The sequence below is a fragment of the Aotus nancymaae genome, unplaced genomic scaffold (genome assembly GCF_030222135.1).
Source record: "Aotus nancymaae isolate 86718 unplaced genomic scaffold, 86718_ANA_hifiasm-v0.15.2.pri h1tg000020l, whole genome shotgun sequence".
NCBI lineage: Eukaryota > Metazoa > Chordata > Mammalia > Primates > Aotidae > Aotus > Aotus nancymaae.
In genome coordinates this window covers 8,110,596-8,137,118 of record NW_026988432.1, presented here as the reverse complement: position 1 = coordinate 8,137,118, position 26,523 = coordinate 8,110,596, and the positions used below count along the sequence as shown (strand labels likewise).

Here is a 26,523-nt window from a genome sequence, read left to right as displayed (position 1 = left end):
GGCATCTCCCACATGATCGGGAGGAAACCCCAGGTCATAACTTTTCCCAGGGGAGGGAAGGAGAGGACTTGACTATATGTTCCATGTTCTGACTTTCTCGGGGACTTCCCAAGGGACTGATTTCTGTCTTGCCTGAATCTGAGAGATGACAAAAATGGCCCTAGGTCGGGAGCCACTGAAAACAAAGGACACAGTTGACACTAGTATGCTCTCATTACTCATACTTTCTGCAGCCCAGCACAGAACGAGAGGGGAACTCCCAAATCCTGAGTTCTCCCTGGGGTGGGACAGAGCTGCAGCAAGTGTCTAACGTTCTGGACTCTCCGGGGCTGCCTGGAGGACTGGCTCTGCATCACCTGTCCTGGAGGACCGACAGGCTTGGCATACTCTTGATGCCTGGGGCTGCTCAGAACAAAGCCACCATCTGGACTAGCACACACTCACTGCCAGAGCCCCTCACCTGTGCTCAGTGTTTCTGTTCATTTGTACTGCTCCAACAAAATACCTTAGACTGCATAATTTATACAAACCCAGAAATTTATTTCTCACATTTCTGGAGGCTGCAGAAATCATTTCTTGATTCTGGAGTCCAAAATCAAGGAACTGGCAGATCCAGTGTTTGGTGAGGCTCAAGTGTTGCTTTCAAGAACTCTACCTTGTTGCTGGGTCCTCACATGGCAGAAGCCAAGAGGGAAAAATGCACCAGGCACTCCCTTCAACCTCTTTTATAAGAGCAGCAATCCATTCATAAGAACGAGACCTAATGCCTTCATCACTTCTCAAAAGGCCTCACTTCTAATACTATCACATTGGACGTTCTGTTCTAACATATGAATTTTAGAAGGCCACATATATTGAATCCATAGCATTCCACCCCTGGCTTCCCAAAATTCACGTCCTCAGACACACATACAAAATGCATTTATTTTATTGCAAAAGCCCTCAATGTCTTAACTTGTTCTAGCACTTACTTTAAAGTCTAAAGTCTAGTCTAAATTTTGTCTAAATCAGATATGGTTGACACCCAATGCATAATTTATCCATTTTTTGTTTTTGCTTTTGAGATGGAGTCTTGCTCTGTCAACCAGGCTGGAGTGCAGTGGCACAATCTTGGCTCACTGCAACTTCTGCCTCCTGGGTACAAGCAATTCTCCTGCCTCGGCCTCCTGAGTAGCTGGGATTACAGGTGTGAGCCACCATGCCCACCCAATAAACAATTTATTTTGAGGCAAATTCCTCTTCAGTTGTAAGCCTGTGAAATCAAACAAGTTACATGTTTCCAAAATACAATGGTGGGACAGACGTAGGATAGACATTCTCATTCCAAAATCAAGAAATAAGAAGGAAGGAAGGGGTAACTGGTCCTAAGTCCAAAACCCAACAAGGCAAACCAACATTAATCTTAAGGCTTTAGAATAATTTATTTGATTCGATGTTCTGCCTTCCAGACATACCGGGGCAAGAGTTGGGCCCCCAGGCCCTGGGCAGCCCCACCCCCATGGTTTTGCTAGGTGCCGCCCATGTAGCAGCTCTCACAAGTTGCAATTGCATGCCGATAGCTCTCCCAGACTGGAGTCGTCTGTGCTGGTGGTGCTACACTTCTGGAGTCTCAGAGGTGGCCCAACCCTGTGGCTCTGCTGGGCACTGCCCTGATAGTGCCCAGGCTCTCTGTGACTGTGCATGTCTGTGGCAGTTCTTCCTGTGGGCCCTGAAGTTCTCTGAGGTAACTTTTGTGATCTAGGTGGAGAAATCTAGTACACCTTGTATACTCTGTGTGCCTGCAGAGTTAGGGCCATATAGACATTGCCAAGGTTTAGCACTTGTACTTTCCAGACAAGTGGTCCAAGCTGTACCTGGGCCCACTTCACCACAGCAGGGAGCTAAGGAGTTCTGTGCTGGAATGCATGGAGCAGAGACTTGAGGTGACTCTGGGCAGTGAGCCCTGAGGTCCCAAAGGTACCTGGGCACTTCCCTTGAAACCATTCTGCTCTCAAGGTCCTGGTACTCTGGCCTGTGATGGGAGTGGCCATCTTGAAGATCTCCAGAATGCTTTTGGGGTTATCCTTTTATTGTCCCGATGAATAGCATCTGGCTCCTTTCTATCCATCCTAATCTTCTGACAGTCACTGGGCTACACCCTCTGGAGAAAACTTCAATTCTCTCCAGAACATGTCTTTTTATTCTTTACAAGCTGGCCAGGCTGAGAATTTTTCAATTCTTTAATTGAAAAATTAAAGAATTTTTCTGCTTTATTTTTAATTATAAATTTCATCTTTAATTCATTTCTCTCTTCTTACATTTTACTACAGTCAGGAAAAGCCATGCCATACCCTCAATACTTTGCTTAGAGATCTCTTCAGTCAGATACCCTAGTCCATTGCTTTTAAGTTCTGCCTTTCACAAAGTACTGGGATACAGACACAATTCAGTCACGTTCTTTGCTACTTTGTAACAAGGATGACCTTCCCTCCAGTTTCCAATAACATATCCCTCATTTCTGTCTAAGACCTCATCAGAAGCACCTTTCCTGACTGAGTATATGGCAGCTCGCACTTATAATCCCAGCACTTTGGGAGGCCAAGGCAGGAGAGTTGCTTGAAGCCAGGAGTTCCAGATCAGTCTGGGCAACAAGGTGAGCCCTCGTCTCTAGAAAAAATTTTTAAAATTAGCTAGGTGCTAATTTTAAATTAGCATCTGTAGTCCCAGCTGCTTGGAAGGCTGAGGCAGGAGGATCACTTGAGCCTAGGAATTCAAGATTCAGTTGTGATCTCACCAATGCACTCCAACCTGGGTGACAGAGTGAGACCCTGTCTCAAATAAATAAATAAGTAAATAAACACCCTAACTGTTCATATTTTTACCTATATTCTGATCACAACCACTTAATCTCCGAGAAGACCGAGGTTCTTCCTACTGCTCTCCTCTTCTGAATTCCCTCCAGAATCTCCCTCTATGGTCCATTCATGCTGCTCCAGCTTCCACCCATTACCCAGTTTCAAAACTCCCCCATGTTTTTGGATATCTGTTATAGCCACATCTTACTTCTCAGTACCAATTTCTAAGTTCATTCAGGTTATTATAACAAAATGCCTTAGACTGGGTGCCAGCAGATTCAGGGTCTGGAGAGGGCCTGCTCCCTCTGCTTCAAAAATGGTGTCTTATTGCTGCATCCTAATATGGCAGAAGGGGGAAAAGGGACAAATGCTCTGTGAAACCTCTTTTAGAAGGGCATTAATCCCATCCATGAGCTCTTATGACCTAATCACCTCCTAAAGGCTTCCTCTTCTAAAACCATCACCTTGGTGATGAGGCTTCAACATATGAATTTTGGAGGGCCACATACATGGAAACCATAGCACCCAGCAAGGCAAGATCATGGAAACACACACCCTCTGGCTTCTCTTTTAGGATGGAAAGAGAAGACTGAAACATACATCCAATGTTCAGACTTTTTGGAAGGCTGCTTGAGAGACTAACTTCTGTTTATCCTGGCTCAGAGCACTGATTAGACTTGGCAAACTCTAGATATCTCAGGGCTTCTGAGATAAACAACAATAAAAGAGCTGGGTAGTATGCTAGTGCTTCAGAGAACTTCAGTACAGCAGACAGACAGCAGAGAGAAAAGAGGTTATGAACTGCTAAAAAAAGCAACTGGCTTTTTTTATGATCTATATACAAAAGTCCAAGGAATATAGATCTATAGATCTAGTTAAAAGTCGAAGATCTATACATCTAGTTATGATCTATATACAAAAGTCCAAGGAAGTCATACACATAGAAAAAGTTTAAGAGGATCACCGAATCTCTAGCAAGGCTGATTGGTGAAGGTCATGACCTATAAAAAGCCAGGCTGTAAAGACTGGAGAGGCAGCTGATTTTTCAAATAAACAGACCCTAACATAAAGGGTTAAGAAATACAAAGGAACAGGAAAACATGGCCCAAACAAAGGCACAAAGTAAATCTTCAGAAATGAAGGTAAATACAATAGCACAGTAAAAGGACCATACACCATGAACAAGTGAGCTTTATCTCTGGGATGCAAGGATGGTTTAACACAGGTGAAGCAATTAATTTGATTACCTGACAAAGAGTTCATAATTATCATCATATATATACTTGAGTAGCCTAGAAAAATAATGCATGAACAAAGTAAGTATTTCAACAATGAGGTAGAAAATTTTTTAAAAATTAAAATTTTGGAGCTGAAAAATACAATAAGTGAACCAAAAAAATCACTAGAGGCCTTCAACAGCAGACTTGATTAAGCAGAGGAAAAGAAAGAGCACACTTGAAAAAGGGTCATTTAAAATTATCCGGTTAGAGGAGAAAAAAAAGAAGACTAAAAAAAAAGTAAAAACTTAAGGACACCAATGGTACATACTATAATATACATGGTACATTGCAATGGCGTCTCATAAGGAGAGAGAGAAAAATGGCAGAAAGCTTACTTAAAGAAATAATGACTGAAAACTTCCTAAATCTGAAGAAGGAAATAAACAGCCAGATTCAAGGAGTTCAACTGTTTCCAAATAGAATGACTCAAAGAAATCTACACAGAAATACATTATAATCAGAGTCACAAACGAATAGAAAATCTGAATATATCTATAGCCAATAGGGAAATTGAACTATAATCAAAAACCTCCAAACAGAGAAAGCTCAGGACCAGAAGGCTTCACTGGTGAATCCTACCAAACATATAAAGAATTAATTTCAATCTTTCATAAATGTTTCCAAAAGACAAAGTGAAAGAAGAGGGAACTTTTTCAAATCTATTTTCTAAGGCCAGAATTACCCTGATACCAAAGCTAGACAAAGATATACAAGAAAAGAAAACTATAGTTCAATATCCCTGATGAATATAGATGCAAAAATTCTCAAACAAAAAAATGTGTAAACCAAGTTCAACAGCATAATAAAAGGACCATACATCATGACCAAGTGGAATTTACCCCTGGAATGCAAGGATGGTTTAACACAGATAAATCAATTAATGTGATTAATAGAATGAGTAATAAAAAATCACACAAATATCTCAATGAACATAGAAAAAGGATTGGATAAATTCAATGCTATTTCTGACAAAAACAATCTCAACAACCTAGGTATAGAGGGAAGTTACCTCTATACAATAAAGGTCATGCATGACAAACCCACAGCTAACATCATACTCAACAGTGAAAAACTGAAAGCTTTGTTTCTTTTCTTCCTCTTTTTTTTTTTTTTTTTTGAGATGGAATTTCACTCTGTTGCCCAGGCTGGAGTGCAATGGTGTGATCTTGGCTCACTGCAACCTCCACCTCCCAGGTTCAAATGGTTCTCCTGCCTTAGCCTCCCGAGTAGCTGGGATTACAGAGGTCCACCACCATGCCTGGCTAATTTTTGTATTTTTAGTAGAGACAGGGTTTTGCCATGTTGGCCATGCTGGTCTCGAACTCCTGACTTCAGGTGATCCACCCACCTCGGCCTCCCAAAGTGCTGGGATTACAGGCATGAGCCACTGCACCTGGCCTGAAAGCTTTTTTTCTAAGATGAGGAACAAGAAGAATGCCCACTCTCAGCACTCCTATTCAACATAGTACAAAACAAACACATGAAAATTAGTAGTGTTTCTATATTCTAGCAATAAACCATCTAAAGAAGAAGTCAAGGAAAGAACTTACAATAGCATCAAAAAGAATAAAACCCTTAGGAATAAACTTAACCAAGGAATGAAATATTTATACACTAAAAACTACAAAACATTGATGAAAGAAATTAAAGAAGATGGAAATAAATGGGAAAATATACTGTGTTCATGAATTGGAAGACTTAATTAGTGAAAAATTCCATATTATCCAAAGCAATCTACAAATTCAATGTTATCTCCCTCAATATTCCAATGGCATTTTTTTACAGAAAAAAAATCCTAAAATTCATAAGGAAGCCCCAAAGGTCCTGAATATTCAAAGCAACATTCTTGGGAAAGAAGTACAAAGCTGGAGGCACCAAACTTAATGGTTTCAAAATAGATATATTATAATGCAACAGAAATCCAAAAAGTATGCTAGAAGCATAAAAACAGACCTATAAATCAATGGAGCAGAATAAAGAGACCAGAAGTAAACCCATACATATCTGGTCGACCAACATTCAAAATGATGCCAAGAATACACAGTAGGGAAAGGATAGTCCCTTCAACAAATGGTGCTGAAAAAACTGGATATCCATATGCAAAAGAATGAAACTGGAATAAATACTTAAAGGTAAAATATGAAAATGTAAAGCTTCTAGAAAAAAATCATAAGAGAAAAATTCCATGACATTGGTCTAGGTAATGATTTCTCAGATATGACAACAAAAGCACAGTAACAAAAGCAAAGAAATAATAATAGTAAGTGGAATTACATCAAGCTGATAACCTTCTGAATGGCAAGGAAAAACAACTAACAGTGAAAAGGCAACCTACAGAATGGATGAAAATATTTGCAAACCATGTATCTGTTAAGGAGTTAATATCCAAAATATATAAGGAACTCTCACAATGCAAATGCAAAAACCCAATTAAAAATGGACAAAAAAGTTGGAATAGACATTTCTTCAAAGAAGACACACAAATGGCCAAAAGAAATAGGTGATCGAGCAGCAGTAATCATCAGGAAAATGCAAATCATATTAGCATTCCATTAGGATGGCCATTATAAAAAAATAGGGCTGGTGATAGTGTGGAATAATTGGAACACTTGTGTACTGTTAGAGGGAATATATAATGATGCAGCTACTATGGAAGACAGTATAAAGCGTTCTAAAAAAAATACTAAAATAGAATTATCATATGATCTAGCATACCCACTTCTGGTATTTATCCAAAAGAACTGAAATCAGGATCTCCACGATATTTGCACTCTTATGTTCAGTGCAACATGATTTAAAATATCTAAGATGTGGAAACAATCTAAATGTCGATCTACAAAGGAATGAATAAAGAAAATGTGGGCCGGGTGTGGTGGCTCATGCCTGTAATTCCAGCACTTTGTGAGGCCAAGGCAGGCAGATTGCTTGAGCTTAGGAGTTCAAGACCAGCTTTGGCAACAGGACAAAACTCTATCTCCACAAAAAACACAAAAATTAGCCAGGCGTGGTGGCACAGCTACTTGGGAGGCTGAGGTGGAAAAATTGCCTGAGCCCAGGAGGCCAAGGTTGCAGTGAGCCAAGATCACTTTACTGCACTCCAGGCTAGGTGACCTTAATAGAGTATTATTTGGCGTCGAAAAGGAAGGAAATTCTACTTTGTGTAACAACATGAATGAACCTGGAGGATATCATGCTAAATTACATAAACCTGTTACAGAAGGATAAATACTGACTGATTACATTTGTATGAGGTATCTACAGTAGTTAAATACATAGAAACAAAAGGCAGAATGCTGGATGCTAGGGTATGCGGGGAGAGAGAAGTGGGAAGTTGCTATTCAATGGGTATAAAATTCTAGAGATCTGCTGTGGAATAATATAGTTAACAACATCACATTGCACAATTAATTATTTAAAAGGGCAAGTCTCATGTTATATGATTTTTACCATAATAAAAGATTCTACTACTACAATCCATTCATACTATTGGATATTGTTACTGTTCATTCATTTTGACTGCTGCATAATATTCCATTGAGTAAACGGAATCATAAACTGCTTATCCATTAACTATCCGATTGATGGGCTTTTCAGATGTTTCCAGGTGTTCATTACTGTAAGAATACTGCTATTAATACTTTTTACATGTCTCCTTATGCTCATATTCTCTTGAATATTTTGGGGATACATAACAAGAACTAAAACTACTACACAGTAGTGTATGTTAATGTTGAACTCTAAAAAGTAACGTGAAATTGTTTTGCAAAGTGGTTGCAATTACTTCCACTTCCACCAGGAATGTATAAAAACTCCCATGAATTTATAGGCTTTCCAACATCTATTATGGTCAGACTTTTTACTTTTTGCCATCACTTGAGTGTAAAGGTAACTCACTGTGGTCTTAATTTTTATTTCCCTAAGTGAAAATGACATCGAAGGCCTTTTTATATGCTTATTGGTCTATGAGTTTCCTTTTCTTGAAAATGCCTGCTTATTATTCATATTTTTCCATTGGGTTATGTTTCACTTATTGATTTATAGAAGTTGTTTATATATTATCGATAGTAATCCATTGTCACTAACATATATTGCAGATATTTTCTCCCAGTTTGTAACTTATCTTTTAATTTCTTTATGGTGTTTTCTAATTAAGAAGTTTTCTAATTTTTATATAGTGAAATTTGTCAATCTTGTCTATTATAGTCAATACATTTTTTTAAATGTAGTTGAAAAAAATATTTCCTAGACCATAGTCTAAAATACGTTTTCTACTAAGAATGTTAATATTTTGTTTTTGACATATATGTCCTTAATCATTTTGAATTGATCTTTGCATATGTTGTAAAGAAGAAATCCAATTTTGTCTTTTCCCATATTTTTTCTTACCCTATTGATCAAATAGTCTCTCCTTTCTCCACTGATTGCATACCATTTTAGTCATACATTAAATTTCCATATATGTGTTTTGCTTATCCCTGCCCCAATATCAAACTGTTTAAATTACCATAATTTCATTATAAGTTCTAAAATCATTGCTCTTCAAAATTCCTCTTCTAAAATGTCTTGGCTATTCTCAGATATTTATTCTTTCATATAATGTTCAGAGTAATTGCATAAAACTCTACAGTAATAACTTATTGAGATTTTGACTAGAATTGTATTGAATCTATCAACCAATTTGGGAAGAATTGGCATTTAATGATGTAAAAGAGCAATCATTTTATGATGTTCAAAAATTGTGTGGGCCGTGATTGACCAAAAGCCCAGCAGCAATGGTTCTTCATCTACCATGACATCTAGGACCTCATCTGGTAAGATAAAGCCTGGGGTGACTCAATGACTGGGAGCTGGAGTCATCTGAAGGCTCGTTCACTCATATCTGGAGTTGAAACTCAGCTACAGCTGTCATCCGGAACTCATGGCCTCCTCGTGTGACTGCATGGCTTTTTCAAAACATGGTGGCTTGGTTCCAAGGGAACCAGTAGGAAGCTGTTATCATCTTTTATCATCTAACCTTGGAAGTTATATCGTATCACTTTTGCCACAGAAGTACAGACCCAACTCTGGAGTAGGGAATTATCAAAGTCACTTTTTAAGAAAAGTAAGCAGGATAGGAAATACTGTTCTGGCCATCTTTGGAAAACAAAATCTATGTAAGTCTCCCTCCCTATTCACACAAAGCCTAACCATATCAAAAAGCAATCTGTCTTGCTTTCTTTTTTAATGGGAAGATTATAATCATGACTTCGATTTCTTTAATAGCTATAGGACTACTGAAGTTTATTATTTTTGAGGCCATGTGTAGTAAATTATATTTTCCCAAGAACTTGTCCATTTCATTTATGCTTGCAAATCTGCTAGTATAGAATTGTTGATAATATCCTAGTAGTATCTCTTTAATCTCTATCCGTATGTATGTCCACATTTACCATACAAATTGTATTATTTGTATGATTTTGCTTTTACAGTTGATTATTTTTGGCAGAAATTTGTCTATTTACTGCTCTTTTTCTTTTTTCAAAGAACTGATGTTTTTGTTTGCCTGTTGACTTCTTAGGGCTTTGATTCTATTTCATCAACTTCAGCTCTTGTTTTTTCATGATCTCTCTTAAACTTAATTTAGGTTTACTCTTTATTTTTCAAACTTCTTAAAATAGACATAATGTAGCTCATTAATTTTGAGACTTTCTTCCTTTATACAGATTTAAAGCTAAAACTTTCCAGTGAAGATTTTTAAAAGAGAGAAAATTTTCACCTTTAATGCATTGCACAGGTCTTTAAGTGTGGTGTTTTTATTATCATGCAGTAAATTTCCATTGTGGTTTCTGCTTTAACTTTTGGGTTATTTAGAAGTGTGTCTTTTAACTTCCAAATATGTGAAGATACTTATCTTGTTGTTATTGTTAACTTAATCACATGGTGGTAAGAGTTCTTTATCTATATAGAACCATTCTTTGAAATGTATTGAGACTCTGTTGCCTAATACTTGCTAATTGTAAATTCTTTCATATGAAACAAGGAAAAATGTGTTTTCTCTAAATTTTGGTTGCAGAACTCTGTATATACCTATTAGATCAAGGTTATCAACTGTATTATTTAGATTTTCTATATCCTTGAGATTTTACCTGCTTGACCTATGAGCATGTGCTGAAAGCTAGTCCCTATGATGGCAGGTTTGTCAAATCATCCTTGTATTTCTAATACTTTTTTGCTTCATATACATTGAGGTTATTTTATGAGGCAGATGCATGTTTAAAATTGTTAAATTTTCTTGGTGAATTGAATTGTTTCTCATTATAGTGATCTTTCTCATCTCTATTTCAAAAAAATCTTGAAGACAATTTTATTCATATTAGTATCATTTGACAGTAACTTATCAATTTTATTTTGGTTACTTTTTCTCTTTTATTTCATCCTTGTAAGTAACATATATTAAATTTTAAAACTCAATCTTTCAAGTAAGTTTACTAAATGGACTAAACTCATAATATCAAGTTTATCTTTCATTTATGAGTTTAGTCCATTTACTTTTACTGATATGCTTTTTTGTTTCTGTCATATTTATTCTTTTAATTTGTCCCTGTTTTTTTTTCATCCTTTCTAAAAAAAAAAAAAAACACTCCCCACCTCAATAACAAGGTAGCATTTTCTTACATCCTTTGTTCTTCCCTTACCAATGTGCATCATGTTGATATTATCTAGAGTTAATTTTCTCCAGTACCTTATTGAACTACAACATACATATAACAAGAACAATTTTTAAGACATTTTACATATGCATACATACACCTGTGTTACTATAACCTGAATCAAGACACGGAACAATATAAATCAAGTAGAGAAGACATATGGTTGCTTTGTACTTTTGGGTCAATACTCCACCTCTAAGTTACCATTATTAGGACTTCTGTCACCAGAGATTAGTTTTGCCTCTTATTGAACTTCATACAAATGAAGTATGTATAAACTTTTTTAATGTCAAGATTCTTTTGGTCAGTTTCTGATGTTTATACATAATGTTGTATTTCTCAGTATTTTTTCATTATTAAGCAGTATTTCATTGCTTAAATATATTATAATTTATTTATTCTTTTATTGATAGGCATTTGGGTTGTTTCTCAAATCTGGGGCTTGGGACTATTATGTTATCATTTCTATTTAGTATACATCTAATTCTCAGAGATTTCCTCAATCTTGTTTCCTAATTCATTAATTCATAAGTAAGCTATATCTATTCTCAGGTCTGCCTATTTTAGTTTTTCAACTTTTACATTTGTTGTACATATTGTCTGCTCTTTTTAGGTTTTCTTGTTTGGGATTTATATTTTTAATTTCTTTCCTCATCTTTTTCAATGACTTTGACTAATTTTAAATTCTTGGTTCATCTTTTTTAATATTTCTGCTTCTTTTTAAAAACTATTTTCAGTATGTTATTTTCCTGAAATGTCTCGTTATTTTACCCAATGAGTTCATTTTGCTCTGGAGTATCAGGCGGATACAGTGGAAGGCCAGCCCCTAGTTTGTATGAGTCCTAGACAGATCAAGGGGTACATAAGGCTATAATGGAGAACTAGATCTTGGCTTCACTCAGTTAGTCACTCCTCACTCCTAAATACCCTCCTCCCTGTCAGGTACTCGCCCTTTGCTCCCCCAGTGAGAAGCATTAGGAAGAAATGCATTGAGATTGCAGTGCCTAGGTCTGGGGTGGGGTGGGGTCTGAAGTGGCAGAGAACAGAAGAACCCAGATGAGATCAGGGAGACCCACCCTTTTTCCCAGCTCCTCAAAAGCACAGAGGTTCTGTGTTGCCACCCAGAGTTTGCCCATGAGCACACCTGGACCAGAGATCTAAACCACCAGGGACAGGCACTGTTTTCCCTGAGCAATGGATGGGAGAAGTAAGAAGAGTCCCCACTACTGCCCACTCCCCCACATCTGTCTTCCCTCTCATGGTCTTTCTGGGCTGTCTGCGGCCCCCAAACAAAGATACATCCCCACCCTCAACACAGCAGTTCCAATAGCTCCCTCGTGACTCAGTTGGTTTCTTGTAATTCTCTCTCCATCCTAGAAGGAAATTTTGGGAGAGGGATCAGCAGTCCTCACAGGTCAGCATCTTGGTCAGCACTAGCCCCATTTCCCTAACCATTCCAAGGCTTTAAATCATTCCTAGCTTATGCTATACATGTTGAATCTACCAGATGTAAATCAGCCTGTATTTAGAGCTTCCTCATTTGGGTCAAAACTCACAATCACCAAATAAGCGATGCAATATCCGCATTCTTCCACATGGAGCTGTGTGTTATCAGCTGCTGTTAAGACAGATGAAGTGATACAATTAGAGCTGTTATTCCCTATTGTGATGGTACCAAGAGAATAAGCATTTCCACCAGTTATCATTAAGTCAAGCTACTATGTTCCCTTTTAGCCGTTACTGCTGCCCCCTCCTCTCTTTCTGTTCAAAGAAAATAGTGTCATGTTTATTTCAGTCAAAGTCAGGTTCTTATAGTGCCTGCTGCTGCCAAATGTGCACACTAAGAAGCAGGGCCTGGAAGGAAGCTGACAGGTGATCTGTTGATTTGTACCTTTCACACAGCATGGGCAATGCAAACTGCCTGCTTCTGTTTTCCCATACTGCTGGAGTTGCAGCTTATATATTTTTCAGAATTTACTGTTCTATTTTCAAAAATCTGATGCCTATACTCCCCAAATGAATGGACCAAGTAAGATTCCTAGTAAAAGAAAAAAAGGGATCCTTAAAGTTTAGATTGGTGTCTCTGTTTCATGTGGGTGCTAGTGGTTTCAAATCCTAGTAAAACATTGTATTTTTTTATTGAACTAAGATAGTTTAAGAATTATAAGTGTTTTAAGCTGTATTTCTTGCTTTTTTCAGTACATAGAAATCTATTCCATAAAAGAAAATTATGGTTCTGTAAATTTTGAAAGAGTCAATAGAATTTTGAACCTAATTTACACTGTGAAATTCTGTAGCTCTGCCTAATAAATTCATATTTATTCATTCATTCATTCAATATAAATTGAGCACCTGCTTTGTGCAAGGCATCATGGGAAGCAGGGAGTTACAAGTTCAATCAAAGGTCATGCCTTTATGGAGATGGTGGGAACAATGTATGAGAATCAACATAATACGAGGGCAAAAGGGCTAAGGGATATGCAGATTTAAAACAACAACAAAAAAAATGAAATCTAAAAGAGTTGTGGAAACTCAGAGTAAACCATTTCTTCCCAACTGGGGAATGTGACACAGCCTCATGGGAGAGATGACATTTGATTTTGGCCTTTTACAACAGGCAGAAATGGAAATGCGAAAGTGGGTGGAGGCGCACTCTGAGGGAGGAAAGTTGAAGAATTAAAGAGGCGGGAGAAGAAAAGGCATAGGATGAGCAAGCAAGAGAATCCGAAGAGGGCATTAGGGTAAAAGGTGAGTTGAGAATAACCTCCAAGCAAGTACACATATCCGCGGGAAATCTTTGTTCTAATAATAGGGAGCCAGGCAAAGGAGTAACCACAAACACAAAAGGAAGTTCAAAGTTTGAAGGCGCCTCAAAAGGTCATAGACTGGCATAGCCTCTCTTAATTGGCCACCACAGAACAGATTTGCTGAGATTGAAGAATTCTCTCCATTCTCACAATAAAACATCCTGGCTGATGCCAGAGCACATGAGCAGGAGAGACAAAGAGGGTGGGGATTGGGGGGGTGGGGAGTTGGGGAGGGATAGCATGGGGAGAAATGCCAGATATAGGTGAAGGGGAGGGAGGCAGCAATTCATACTGCCACGTATGCACCTATGCAACAACCTTGCATGTTTTTCACATGTACCCCAAAACCTAAAATGCAATTAAAAAAAAAAAAAAGTAGAACAACAAAAAAAAAAAGAGGGTGGGGATTAGGGCCACGCTCTCGGGCTCCCCCTAGGTGAGTTTCATGCTTACGGAGGTTTGGTTGTACTTGCTACTAAATCATTTACACTTAGACTTGTTATTGGAATTATAGAATTTGGCAAAATATTAATGACATAAGGGATAAGAAAAATAATTGTAAGAACTAAGTTGAATGCTTTGCAAAGAATTAGTAACAAAGAATCACTTAAAAGTTGCTATTGAATCTGATGTGGCAAGTCAACTACAAAAGAAAATAAGAAATGGTAGAAATCTGGAAGAATCCTTAGAGGAAAGAAAAAGATCTGAAAGAGGTTAGTGTGGGTTGCAAGTCCTAAGTGCCTTAGTATTTGCTCCACTTTCAGAAACTGAAACTGGAAATCATCCAAACGCATTAGGTGTGATTTATGACAAAAAATGAAAAAACAGTATTAACACCAATAAGGAAACTACATTCTAAAAGGCTTTTGCCCTTAATCAAAAGTTTGTGGAATGAATATATATTTACATACATAAAATGTTAAAGGTACATATTTAAAATGTTGCAATTAATTTTTTCAATTAATCAGCCAGTTTTAAATTACTGTCTGTGAAAATGCTGGCAGTCTGTTCAGACCAACCATTCTGTCTTCCCAGCCTCATTTCTCCCTGAGGAGAAGGTGGACCCTGACAGCTGATAGTTGCATTTCACAGGCATACACTCCATAGAGGGCATTCAGCTTTACACTGGAAAGTTGTCTGACACTAATATTTTTAGTTCTGAATGCAGCTAGAACTAACCACAAAGTCTAAATGCAGACTGAATAAATTCAGTAAGCATCTAATCTTTTCTACTTGGGAAGATAATGCTTTTTTTTTTTTTTTTTACCCCTAATTATATCACAGTTTTCCCTCAAATCAAGTAGAACATTGGTGGACACCGGTGGTTGTTGAACCAAACACCTCCTCCCCTCCTCTATGAGCAGAGGCCCGTGCTACTGGATCTGGCAATGTGCCCAAATAAAGGACTACAGTTCTTGGCCTCTCTTGAAGCTTTGAGTGACCATGTGCTGTTCTGTCTGAGATGTGAGCTGTAGTTATTGGACCTGTCTTTTAGGAAGGCTCCTTAAAGGGAAACAGCTGAGGAAGTCCTTTTCCAACCTTTTTCCTTCCTAATGTCCATGAGGTAACTTCCTGAAGGAAACGCGCAAAGACAGAGCAGAAAAGCAGGCACCTGAGTCTCTGAGGACACTATTAGCTACAGACTGCCCACATGTGAGTTTCCTGGGACGCAAACAACAACAAAAACAGTAAAAAGAAAAAGAAACTCCTTTCTTACTGAAGCCATTATTACTTTGGAGTTTCTACTTAATCAAACTGTGGCTATTCCTAGCAGATACAGAATATAACTTTAAATCAGGTATGATACCCATAAATTGATTCTTTGCAATCCAATCTTTATGAATATAATCAGAAAACAATTAAAAACAGTAAGTTCCCATTTTATAATCTGTTTATTTCCATGGTAAGCCAAAGAAAAAATGTTCCAATAAAGTATTTGAAGAAATTATGTTTTCAGAATTACCTGGAACTGCAAGCAATCTGCTACCAGACTACCAAGAATCGCTGCCCAGATGAACCCAAATGGGTGCAGATACTCCAAAGGCACAAGCATTGGCAGAGGCCAAAGTGAGGTAAGGATGCCACTGAAAAGTAGGAATGTGTCAAAGAACATTTCCTCAGAGTCTGTACCAGAACACATTTTTTTCCTTGGCTTTCATGCAAAATTAAAAAGAAATTTATTAAATGTTACCATATGAATATTTTGTAAAACATTGGTCTAAAGATTTTTTTTCTCAAGCAGATTTCTCCAATGTGGAAAGAGCAAACAAAATGCAAAAAATGAACATTGTTGGAAATATTTAAAGTAGAATCACACTGAGCTCCTTCTGTGTTGCTGCCAAATCTCAGCATCCTGGGGTCTTGGCACAGTCTTTCATACACCTGAGCCTTGAGGCTCAGTGCAGTCCCACATAGCCCCAGGTGCGGGACTTGAGTTGTATAAGGAATTTCCTATGAGAAATTTTAAGTGAGAAAGAATAAACTCTATGTTCCCCAAAACTGAGTTTCCTAATTCACCAAAACAATAGCATTTTACCATCCGGGCCTCTTAGTCTTTGGATAACAATGATCAATGGGAAGAAAGAAAAAAAATGGCTACTCCCAATTTGATGGATTTTTTTAAGCTAAGATTTTCTTTTGGTTACTAAGGTTATGATTTTTTGAATCTTCCATTTACACAAGTCAGATGGAGGAAGAGCAATATTTTGCCAACTGACACTCAATCAAGACAACATGACAAGCAGAAAAACATGTGCCCACCCCAGGTGTATATAACGCCTATATGCAGTGCTTTCTGAGACTCTGGTTCTCAATGATGCCTTGCGAAGTGCCTGGGAGATCAATCATCCCAGGACTGCGGACACGCACTCCACCAGGAACCAATAATCCTTTTGGGATGCTGGAACCTTCGTTTCCACAGCCCAACTCACTTTCCAGCACATCCCCCTCGCAGAGGGGAAGAAGGTTTGCAAGGACACAAAAGACTTAAAGTTTCTACTTTAAGAGATGTTTTTGAGTATTATGTAAAGATAATAAATCACTGATAACATCTAAGGGACAACTATGTATCAGGCTAGGCACTCAGTCCTCTCACCAGCTGCACAAGGTACGTGTCTTCGTCCCCAATCACAGCCTTGAGCCTCTTCCAGGGTTCCAACAATTGCACAATTGCAGTGGTGAGGCCAGGGTAGATTCCAGGCCCACAGGACTCAAGAGCCCTCTACTCTTCACTGCTCTATTATGCTCTCTCATTCACCGAGATAACTGCAAGCAGATCCTAATGCAAAAGTGGGGATGCCAGTCATTACTCTTACCCATCATTCTGCCAAATGTGAGGATGTACATCATGGGTTAACAAGCATACTTGGGGCTCTGGCAACCTCAGGAAATGGGAAATATACAAGGTGCAGCCCCAAAGACTGATGATGCCAAATTACCACAAATGATGAGTATATTTAACACTACAAAGGAAAATTGGTGATCTGGAGTTAAATAGGCAAAATTCTATTTTTTACTCCATTCCTTACAGAACACCACACACACACACAAAAAGATACATCCAGCTATTCATTTCTGAGTGTTTTTAGGGAGAGTGGGAACAAGGTCCAGCCAGGTCTGCTAACTCTACTTTCCTACTAGCTTCCTGTTTTCAAAACTAATGGCTGCCTCCTCCCTCAAACTGCTCAAGGTCTTCAGTCCAGAGCCTCAGCATCAATGTCTACACTTCCTGTGTGATGTGGCACCACCATTTTGTGCTTCCATAGCGCACACACACTAACTCAGCCCACCAAAAATGCTAGGATATAGAGAAATTGGAGGCCATGAGGTATGAACGAGTGCCCTGTACCTATTTTCTGGATCCTTGCTTAAACTTGGGCATGTGTGAAAGAAAAAATACTTGGTTAGCATTCAAGAGACCCAGATTCAAGTCATGATTTCATCAGGAAGCAGTTAAGTGATATTAAATAATTTTCATGTTCTAGGAAGTTTTCTGTAATCAGGGATTCAGTGGTTTTCAAACTGTGGTGAGCAGAACCTGAAGAGCTTGCTAAAAATTCTCCTATACACAGGCCTGCTTCATTGAGCCCAGGCATCTGCACTTTAGCACACACCTGAGGATTCTGATGCTGGTCCCCAAGGGAGAGGCAGGGCAGCTGCTACAGCAGTGCGCCAGTCACCTCAAGGCTCCTGCTGAAACGTCTTCCCCACTGGCTGACGGGACACAATCCCAGGAGACCCAGTTGCAAGACTGTCCCCAGGATCTGGACCACTACGTGCACCCGAGCTTCACATTCCTGGACACCAAGACAGGCAAATGCAAGTTCTCCGAAAGCCATGGCCCCTCTCCTTCCTCCAAGGCGTGCGGTCTCCTGGGCTTTGGCAGGTCACGTTTCTGGGTGGTTCTGACTACTGGGATACAGATCTCCCTCTGGCACTACTGTGAAGTGCTAGGGAAAATGATCAGTTACAATTCTTCCTGGTTCCAAGAAGATGAGGTAGTACATACTCTGATAAGTAAATCAATCAATCAATCAATCATAATATCATTTCCCTGAAGAGACCAAATTTTTGTAGGAAAATGGTGCTTATGTGTAAGATCCAAACACAAAAAGAGATATCAATGGGGGAGGGGGTGGCAGGGGGGCAGAATAAGGCAGCATGGCATGGTGATTTATAAAGAAAAGCCAAACTTACTCGCAGTTATCCTGGGTTCCAACCTCCACTCCACCGTTAACCAACCACAGACAAGGAGCACATTACTTAACCGCTCTGCACCTCTGCTTACTCACCTAGACCACAAACACATTAGTAGTATTTTAGAAAATTACAGATTAAATGATTAAAGTTCTGAGAATAGTATCTGGGACACAGAAGGAGTTATGAAGGGAGTTAGAAATTCATTTATTTATCAATGAGGGCTGATTAGAGAATTCCAGAAAATTGGCAAGGAATGTAAGACACCAGGAGAGAAGGGAAAAATGATTCTCAAGATTCCTGCTCTCAGAATTCGTGAGTTTTCCAGAATACGGCATGTCCATTGTTACACATTAACTTGGGAGGCTCAGAAACTTCCAAGCTTCCTAGATTTATTTTTCAAATCACGAATCAGTAATTCTCAGACATTACAACTTTAACTGTTATTGTTTCTGTATTTAATATAAATTTTGTCCTCACACTTCCAGCTTAAATAACATCATTGCTTATTTTATTGCTGTTAGCAATTTGTTAACAGCACTTAATATAAAATGATTTTTTTCTTTTCTTGTGAACCATAAGGAAAATTTTTCTTAAAACATTATCCTAATATATGTATGTATGTATAAATGTATATGTGACATATATGGATATACATATATATTAATATTTCACCTTTTATTTCTTTTAGATACAGTTTTCTCACTTTCAAAAGTGTTGGGAAAGTTGCTGAAAGTGATTAACTCTTGATTTTGGTTTAGGCACTGAATTCAAAACTACAGGTTAGGTAAGATTATGTAATGGAGTACTTTACAGAGCTTGATGCTCCTTTTTTTTTTTTTTTGAGACAGACAGAGTCTTGCTTTGTCACCCAGGCTGGAGTGCAGTGACACAATCTCAGCTCACTGCAACCTCCCTGCCTCCCAGGTTCAAGAGATTCTTGTGCCTCAGTCACCGGCGTAGCTGGGGTTACAGATGCTCATTATTAGGCATGGGTAATTTTTATATTTTTAGAAGAGATGGGATTTCGCCATGTTGCCCGGGGTCGTCTCAAACTCCTGGCCTCAAGAGATCCACCTACCACAGTCTCCCAAAGAGCTGAAATTACAGGCGTGAGCCATGGTGCCCGACCGTCTTCTGCATTTTTCACAGTCTTATTCTATTCTTCATGATGTTTTGGGCTGAGCTAGAATTTGAACCCAGGCTTACATAACCCCAACTCTGTTTCTTCCTTCTTTATTACACAGCCTTGCAGAAGCCGAAGGTGAAGATTATAAATGTAACGATTTACAAGTCATCTAGAAAGAAGATAACATCACTAAAAACTTGCATAAGAAAGCCACCTACAAATCGTACACACTTACACATGTCCCTTTCTCAGTGTGGATGCTCTGGATAACAGAAAGGTTTGAAAATAAGCATTTGTACTGACAGAGCCAAATTTTATATCAATTAAAATAAAAATTTAAAAAAGGAAAAAACAGGACACAATGCCTTCTTTCAACTCCTAAAATTAATATTCAGGAGACTGATAAAAGTCTGTAAGCAGCAATTATTAGTCAATTTTCAGTTTCTAAAAATATTGTTTTATTAAATAACTGTTAAATAGGATTTTTACAAAATAAATGGCATAGAAAAGGATAAAAATGTTTATGTTCCCAGAGCTTTCTATGCCTTTTCGACAGAAAGGAAAAGGCCTAGGAAGTTGTCAGCTGCTATTACTTCTGGAGAGCTGCCATGACTGGATAGTGCTGGAGTATCACCAGTTCTATCTCTCACGGGAAAGAGGGGGATCGACACTTTGTAGAGAGGTAGCATGTCTTCAGGTAACAGCTGCTACACACAGCTGGCTTCAACTTTAGCTCCCCTGTTGGTGGCTGTCAGTTTCAAGGTGTAGCATCTCAGGGCACTCAGGAAGAGTTAAGAAGCTGCACGAGGTTTTCAAGACATTTCAAATAATAGGCATTTAGAGGGTTTTCTTCTGAATTTGGGAAAGCTGAGATAGAAAAATAAGAGTACACAAATACTAGTTTATTAAACTTGGTACTATCCTTAAGAGGCACACACATAAACAAATATATACGAACAGGATTTATATATAATTTAAAGCTCTACTTAAGTTCTTGATGTGATGGCATTCCAGAGTATTTTGCATTTTTTAAAAAGGAACAAGTTACAAAATTAATACATTTTTTAAATTAACAGTTTACTCAAAGAGTATTTTTAAAAAGTAGTCCCACATAATGGATACCATTAACTATAATTCCAAATGAATGCCATTACTCTTTTTTTATGGACCATCCTTTCTAAAGCATAAACTTTAACTCAGTTATTCATTAGCTCCAGAAATTCATAGTCACAGCTAAAACAAACTGAAACCTCCCCTGCTTACAAAAAAAATCAGACTATAAAAACACAAATAACCAACAGATATATTACAGTACAGGAAAGACACAGTTCAGTGTTTTAGCATAAAAAGTGTTCAGAGAACAATGCTCACTGAAATTTGGTGTTGCTAAAAATGAGTACTGTGCTTTGAAAAGAAAACCCTTTCTAGTATGGTGACCAGATCACAGGGAAACACAGATATAGGGGTGATAGGGTCATGAAAGACTGTCCTCCAGCTCCCTGATGTTAGATCCCAGTTTTCTGCTCACAGTTAATTCTAATTGGGCCAGTTCTTATCACTAAGAACATACTTCAGCACAACAGTCAGTCACTGGTGGCAAAGAAAATGTAGTACAAAAATACGAGGAAGTTCATAGATGCATTTTAAGAAATGATCACATCTTAAATCTTCATCTATCTATTTTATTATTTTTTAAAATGATATCATTGAAGCACTAACGAAAATTGGCACATTTTACAATACCATTTTGCTGTGGTCTGTCCAAATATCTCATTAGTCAGAGAATTCACTTAATAGCTTCCAAGTTTAACTATAATCTCTTTCTTATTGAAACTTACTTTTCTTTGCTAAGGAATATGCTTCATCCACTCTTCTTTTTACTGATGGACTTTTCAAAGCTGCTTTTGCCTAGAGATAATATAGAACAATTCATTAATTAGGTTTATTGCCATGTGTTAAGGATCATGATAGCAAAACACTAATTCTGCCCATTGCTAACTAGAGTATTGAATATGATGAAATATGATGATATAACTAGAGAATTCCATCTTAGTATATATAATACATCCTATTGTGCCAATCCCCTTGCACATTCTGAAGTCTTGCCTATATCCTCTTATCTAACTTGTCTCTCTATTGTCCCATTTTCTTCCTTCTCTTCACTTTTACTCCTTCTCCCTTAATCTCAATTTGCTATTTTAAACTAGTCAACCTTGGCTTCCGTATTTCATAGTCCCTCGCACCTCAGATTTCTGATCATGTATACCAAATATTACCAGTTGGCCAACAAATGTTTATGGAATGACTACAAAGTGTGAAATCCTATGCTAAGCTCTGAGGACACCCAGGTGAGCATGGCAGCAACAGCCTCTGTCCTTGTGTATGTGACTCTGGCAAACAAGGAGAAAACTAGCCCAGGCAGGGATGGTCAGCTGAGAGAACACCATTCTAGGATGGCTGTCTATCCTAACACTGTCATTTGGCTTTTATTTAATCACTAGATACTTATGGGTATTTCTCTTGGGAATGAGATGTCTGCAATAAAACAGAAGTCCAAAGGCCAGAGAAAAAGTAGAACACAAGTCTCCACGTGGCCTGCCCTTTTCTCGAGCAGGCTTTGTGTTGCAGTCTTACAAGACTGAGCTAGAGAGAGGGGAATTATACAATTGGATAAAACTTTTGTTACTCAGTTTTACTTTAAGATGTGTTTTCCCTCGATACAACTTTTAGAAGAAACAATCTATACTAAAATTCCAACAATACAGTAAATCAATTTAAATTAAGAGGAAAAACTCAGTTCAGAGATTCTCTTCTGAACTGAAACATTCTGTTGAAATGATTAAATAAAAAGATTTCAACTGATGTTTTACTAATTGTATGAATGAGTAAAGGGAACACGAGTCTTTGACTTAATTTCTTTTTTCTTCTGCTGTAACTCTTCTGACATCTTTGGATGTAGCCTAAGAGTTTAGACCTGGTTGTTTGCTCCCTAGGTGTAACAATGATTTTTAAAACTGACCTTCTGATAATTGTAAATCAGAGCCCAAAGCGCAGCTGCTCCAATCCTCTGAGCATTTTGATTCTCACTTTCCAGACAGGCAGCTAGCACAGTAATGACTTTTTCTAAAAATAAACATATATTAAAAAACAGTTCAGTCCCAGACACTGCACTATAGTCTTACAAACATATCAATAGAATGAGTTACTATATAAAAACAAAAATCAAATATCATACTGGTTGATTTTTTTAAAAAATGACTAGGGTGGCTGGCAAGATGGCCAAATAGGAACAGCTCCAGTCTGCAGCTCCCAGCAAGATCAATACAGAAGGCAGGTGATTTCTGCATTTCCAACTGAGGCACCCAGCTTATCTCATTGGGACTGGTTAGACAGTAGGTGCAGCCCACAGTGGGCAAGCCAAAGGCAGGGTGGGGCGTTGCCTTACCTGGGAAGTGCAAAAGGTCAAGGAACTCCCTCCCCTAGCCAAGGGAAGCCATAAGGGACTGTGCCGTGAGTAACAGTGCATTCCAGCCCAGATACTACATTTTTCCCACAGTCTTCGCAACCTGTAGACCAGGAGATTCCCTCAGGTGCCTACACTACCAGGGCCCTGGGTTTCAAGTGCAAAACTAGGCAGCTGTTTGGGAAGACACCAAACCAGCTGCAGGTGCTTTTTTTTTTCAAACCCTAGTGGTGCCTGGAATGCCAGTGAGACAGACCTTTCACTCCTCTGAAAAGGGGGCTGCAGCCAGGGAGCCAAGTGGTCTCCCAACAAGCTAAGATCCACTGGGTTGAAATTCTTACTGACAGCATGGCAGTCTGAAGTCTCAGCTTGGCAAAGCCGCTGTAGCCAAACTGCCTCTCTAGAGTCCTCCTCTCTGGGCAAGACATCTCTGAGAGAAAGGCAGTAGCCCCCGTCACAGGCTTATAGATAAAACTCCCATCTCCCTGGGACAGAGCACCTGGGGCAAAGGGTGGCTGTGGGCAGCTTCAGCAAACTTCAATGTTCCTGCCTGTCAGCTCTGAAGAGAGCAGCAGATCTCCCAGCACAGCACTCGAGCTCTGCTAAGAGGCAGACTGCCTCTTCAAGTGGGTCCCTGACCTCCAGGCCTCCTGACTGGGACATACCTCCCAGCAGGGGTCCACAGACACCTCATATAAGAGAGCTCCAGCTGGCATCTAGCGGGTGCCCTCTCTGGTTGAAGCTTCCAGAGGAAGGAGCAGGCAGCAATCTTTGCTGTTCTGCAGCCTCTGCTGGTGACACCCAGGAAAACAGGGTGTAAAGTGGACCTCCAGACAATTCCAGCAGACCTGCTGCAGAGGGCCCTGACTGATAGAAGGAAAGCTAACAAACAGAAAGAAATAGCATCAACATCAACAAAAAGGATGTCCATACAAAAACCTCATCCAATGGTTACCAACATCAAAGACCAAAGGCAGATAAATCCACAAAGATGAGAAAAAAACAGTGCAAAAACACTGAAAATGGCAAAAACCAGAATGCCTCTTCTCCAAAGGATCACAACTCCTCACCAGCAGGGGAACAAAACTGGATGGCAAATGAGTTTGATGAACTGACAGAAGTAGGCTTCAGAAGGTGGGTAATAACAAACTCCTCAAGGTAAAGCAGCATGTTCTAACCCAATGCAAGGAAGCTAAGAACCTTGAAAAAGACTAGAGATATTGCTAACTAGAATAACCAGTTTAGAGAAGAGCATAAATGACGTGATGGAGCTAGAAAACACAGCACGAGAGCTTCATGAAGCAGGCACAAATATCAATAGCTAAATCAATTAAGCGGAATAAAGGATATCAGTGATTGAAGATCAACAATGAAATAAAGCGTGAAGACAAGATTAGAAAAAAAAAAATGAAAAGGAACAAAGTCTCCAAGAAATATGGGCCTATGTGGAAAAAAACCAAACCTGCATTTGACTGGTGTGCCTGAAAGTAATGGGGAGAATGGAACCAAGTTAAAAAACACTCTTCAAGATATTACCCAGGAGAACTTCCCCAACCTAGCAAGACAGGCCAACATTCAAATTCAGGAAATACAGAGAACACCACAAAGATACTCCTTGAGAAGAGCAACCATGAGACACATACTCGTCAGATTCAACAAGGTTGAAATGCAGGAAAAAATGTTAAGGACAGTCAGAGAGAAAGGTGGAATACCCACTCTGTAGAAACCCTATAAGCCAGAGGAGAATGGGGGACAACACTCAACATTCTTAAAGAAAAGAATATTTTTTTTTTTAGATGGAGTCTCAGTCTGTCCCCCTGGCTGGAGTGCACTGGTGTGATTTTGGCACACTGCAACCTCAGCCTCCTGGGTTCAAGTAATTCTTCTGACTCAGTCTCTCAAATAGCTAGGACTACAGCTGGTTAGCCACCATGATCAGCTAACTTTTTGTATTTTTAGTAGAGATGGAGTTTCACCATATTTGCCAGGCTGGTCTCGAACTCCAGACCTTGTGATCCACCCACCTCAGCCTCTCAAAGTGCTGAGATTATAGGCATGAGCCACCACGCCTGCCACAAGAAAAGAATTTTCAACCCAGAATTTCATATCCAGCCAAACTAAGCTTCATAAGTGAAGGAGAAATAAAATCCTTTACAGACAAGCAAATGCTGAGAGATTCTGTCACCACCAGGCCTGCCTTACAAGAGTTCCTGAAGGAAGTCTAAATATGGAAAGGAAACACCAGTACCAACCACTGCAAAAACGTACCAAATTGTAAAGACCATCAACACTATGAAAAAACTGTATCAACGAATGGGCAAAATAACCAGCTAGCATCATAATGACAGGATGAAATTCACACATAATAATATTAACCTTAAAGTTAACAGGCTAAATACCATAAATTAAAAGACACAGACTGGCAAATTGGATAAAGAGTCAAGACCCATTGGTGTGCTGTATTCAGGAGACCCATCTCATGTGCAAAAACACACATGGGCTCAAAATAAAGGGATGGAGAAAGATTTACCGGGCAAATGGAAAGTAAAACAAAAAACAAACAAACAAACAAAAAACAGCAGTTTCAATCCTAGTGTCTGATAAAACAGATTTTAAACCAACAAAGATCATAAAAGACAAAGAAGGGCATTACATAATGGTAAAGGGATCAATGCAACAAGAAGAGCTGACTATCCTAAATACATATGCACCCAATACAGGAGCACCCAGAGTCATAAAGCAAGTTCTCAGAAATCTACAAAGAGACATAGACTCCCAAACAATAATAGGGGGAGACTTTAACACTCCACCGTCAATATTAGACAGATCAATGAGATGGAAAATTAACAAGGATATTCAGGACTTGAACTCAGCTCTGGACCAAGCAAACCTAACAGACATCTACAGAACTCTCCACCCCAAATCAACAGAATATACATTCTCAGCACCACATTGCACTTATTCTAAAATTGACCACAAATTGGAGGTAAAACACTCCTTAGCAAATGCAAAAGAACAGAAATCACAACAGTCTCACAGACCACAGTGCAATCAAACTAGAACTCAGGATTAAGAAGCTCACTCAAAACCACACAACTACATGGAAACTGAGTAACCTGCTCCTGCATGACTACTGGGTAAATAATGAAATTAAAGCAGAAATCAAGAAGTTCTTTAAAACCAATGAGAACAAAGACATAACATACTAGAATCTCTGGGACACAGCTAAAGCAGTGTTTAGAGGTAAATTTATAGCACTAAGATGCCCACAGAAGAAAGCGGGAAAGATCTAAAATTGACACCCTAACATCACAATTAAAAGAACCAGAGAAGCAAAAACAAATTCAAAAGCTGGCAGAAGACAAGAAATAATTAAGATTAGAGCAGAACTGAAGGAGACAGAGACATGAAAAACCCTTCAAAAAAAAAAAAAATCAATGAATCCAGGACTTAGTTTTTTGAAAAGATTAACAAAATAGATAGACCACTAACCAGAATAATAAAGAAGAAAAGAGAAAAGAATCAAATAGATGCAATAAAAAATGATAAAGCGTAGATCACCACTGATCCCACAGAAAAACAAACTACCGTCAGAGAACACTATAAACATCTCTATGCAAATAAAC

The 26,523-nt window shown here is 38.7% G+C and overlaps 1 protein-coding gene across 3 annotated transcripts in view; it reads right to left on the bottom strand.

The window, feature by feature from the left end:
* Positions 1-19,849: 19,849 nt before the first annotated feature.
* Positions 19,850-26,523, bottom strand: part of RTTN (rotatin) — a 185,981-nt gene continuing 179,307 nt past the window's right edge. For 2 of the 3 annotated variants that reach the window (XM_064379025.1, XM_064379026.1), the window contains 3 exons: positions 22,454-22,557; positions 21,273-21,342; positions 19,850-20,301 (listed from right to left, as the gene is read on the bottom strand). In XM_064379025.1, coding sequence (XP_064235095.1) covers positions 20,216-20,301; positions 21,273-21,342; positions 22,454-22,557 — 260 coding nt within the window. In that variant the 3' untranslated portion in view covers positions 19,850-20,215. The remainder of the gene's footprint in view (positions 20,302-21,272; positions 21,343-22,453; positions 22,558-26,523) is intronic. The other variant, XM_064379029.1, reaches the window with a different exon arrangement.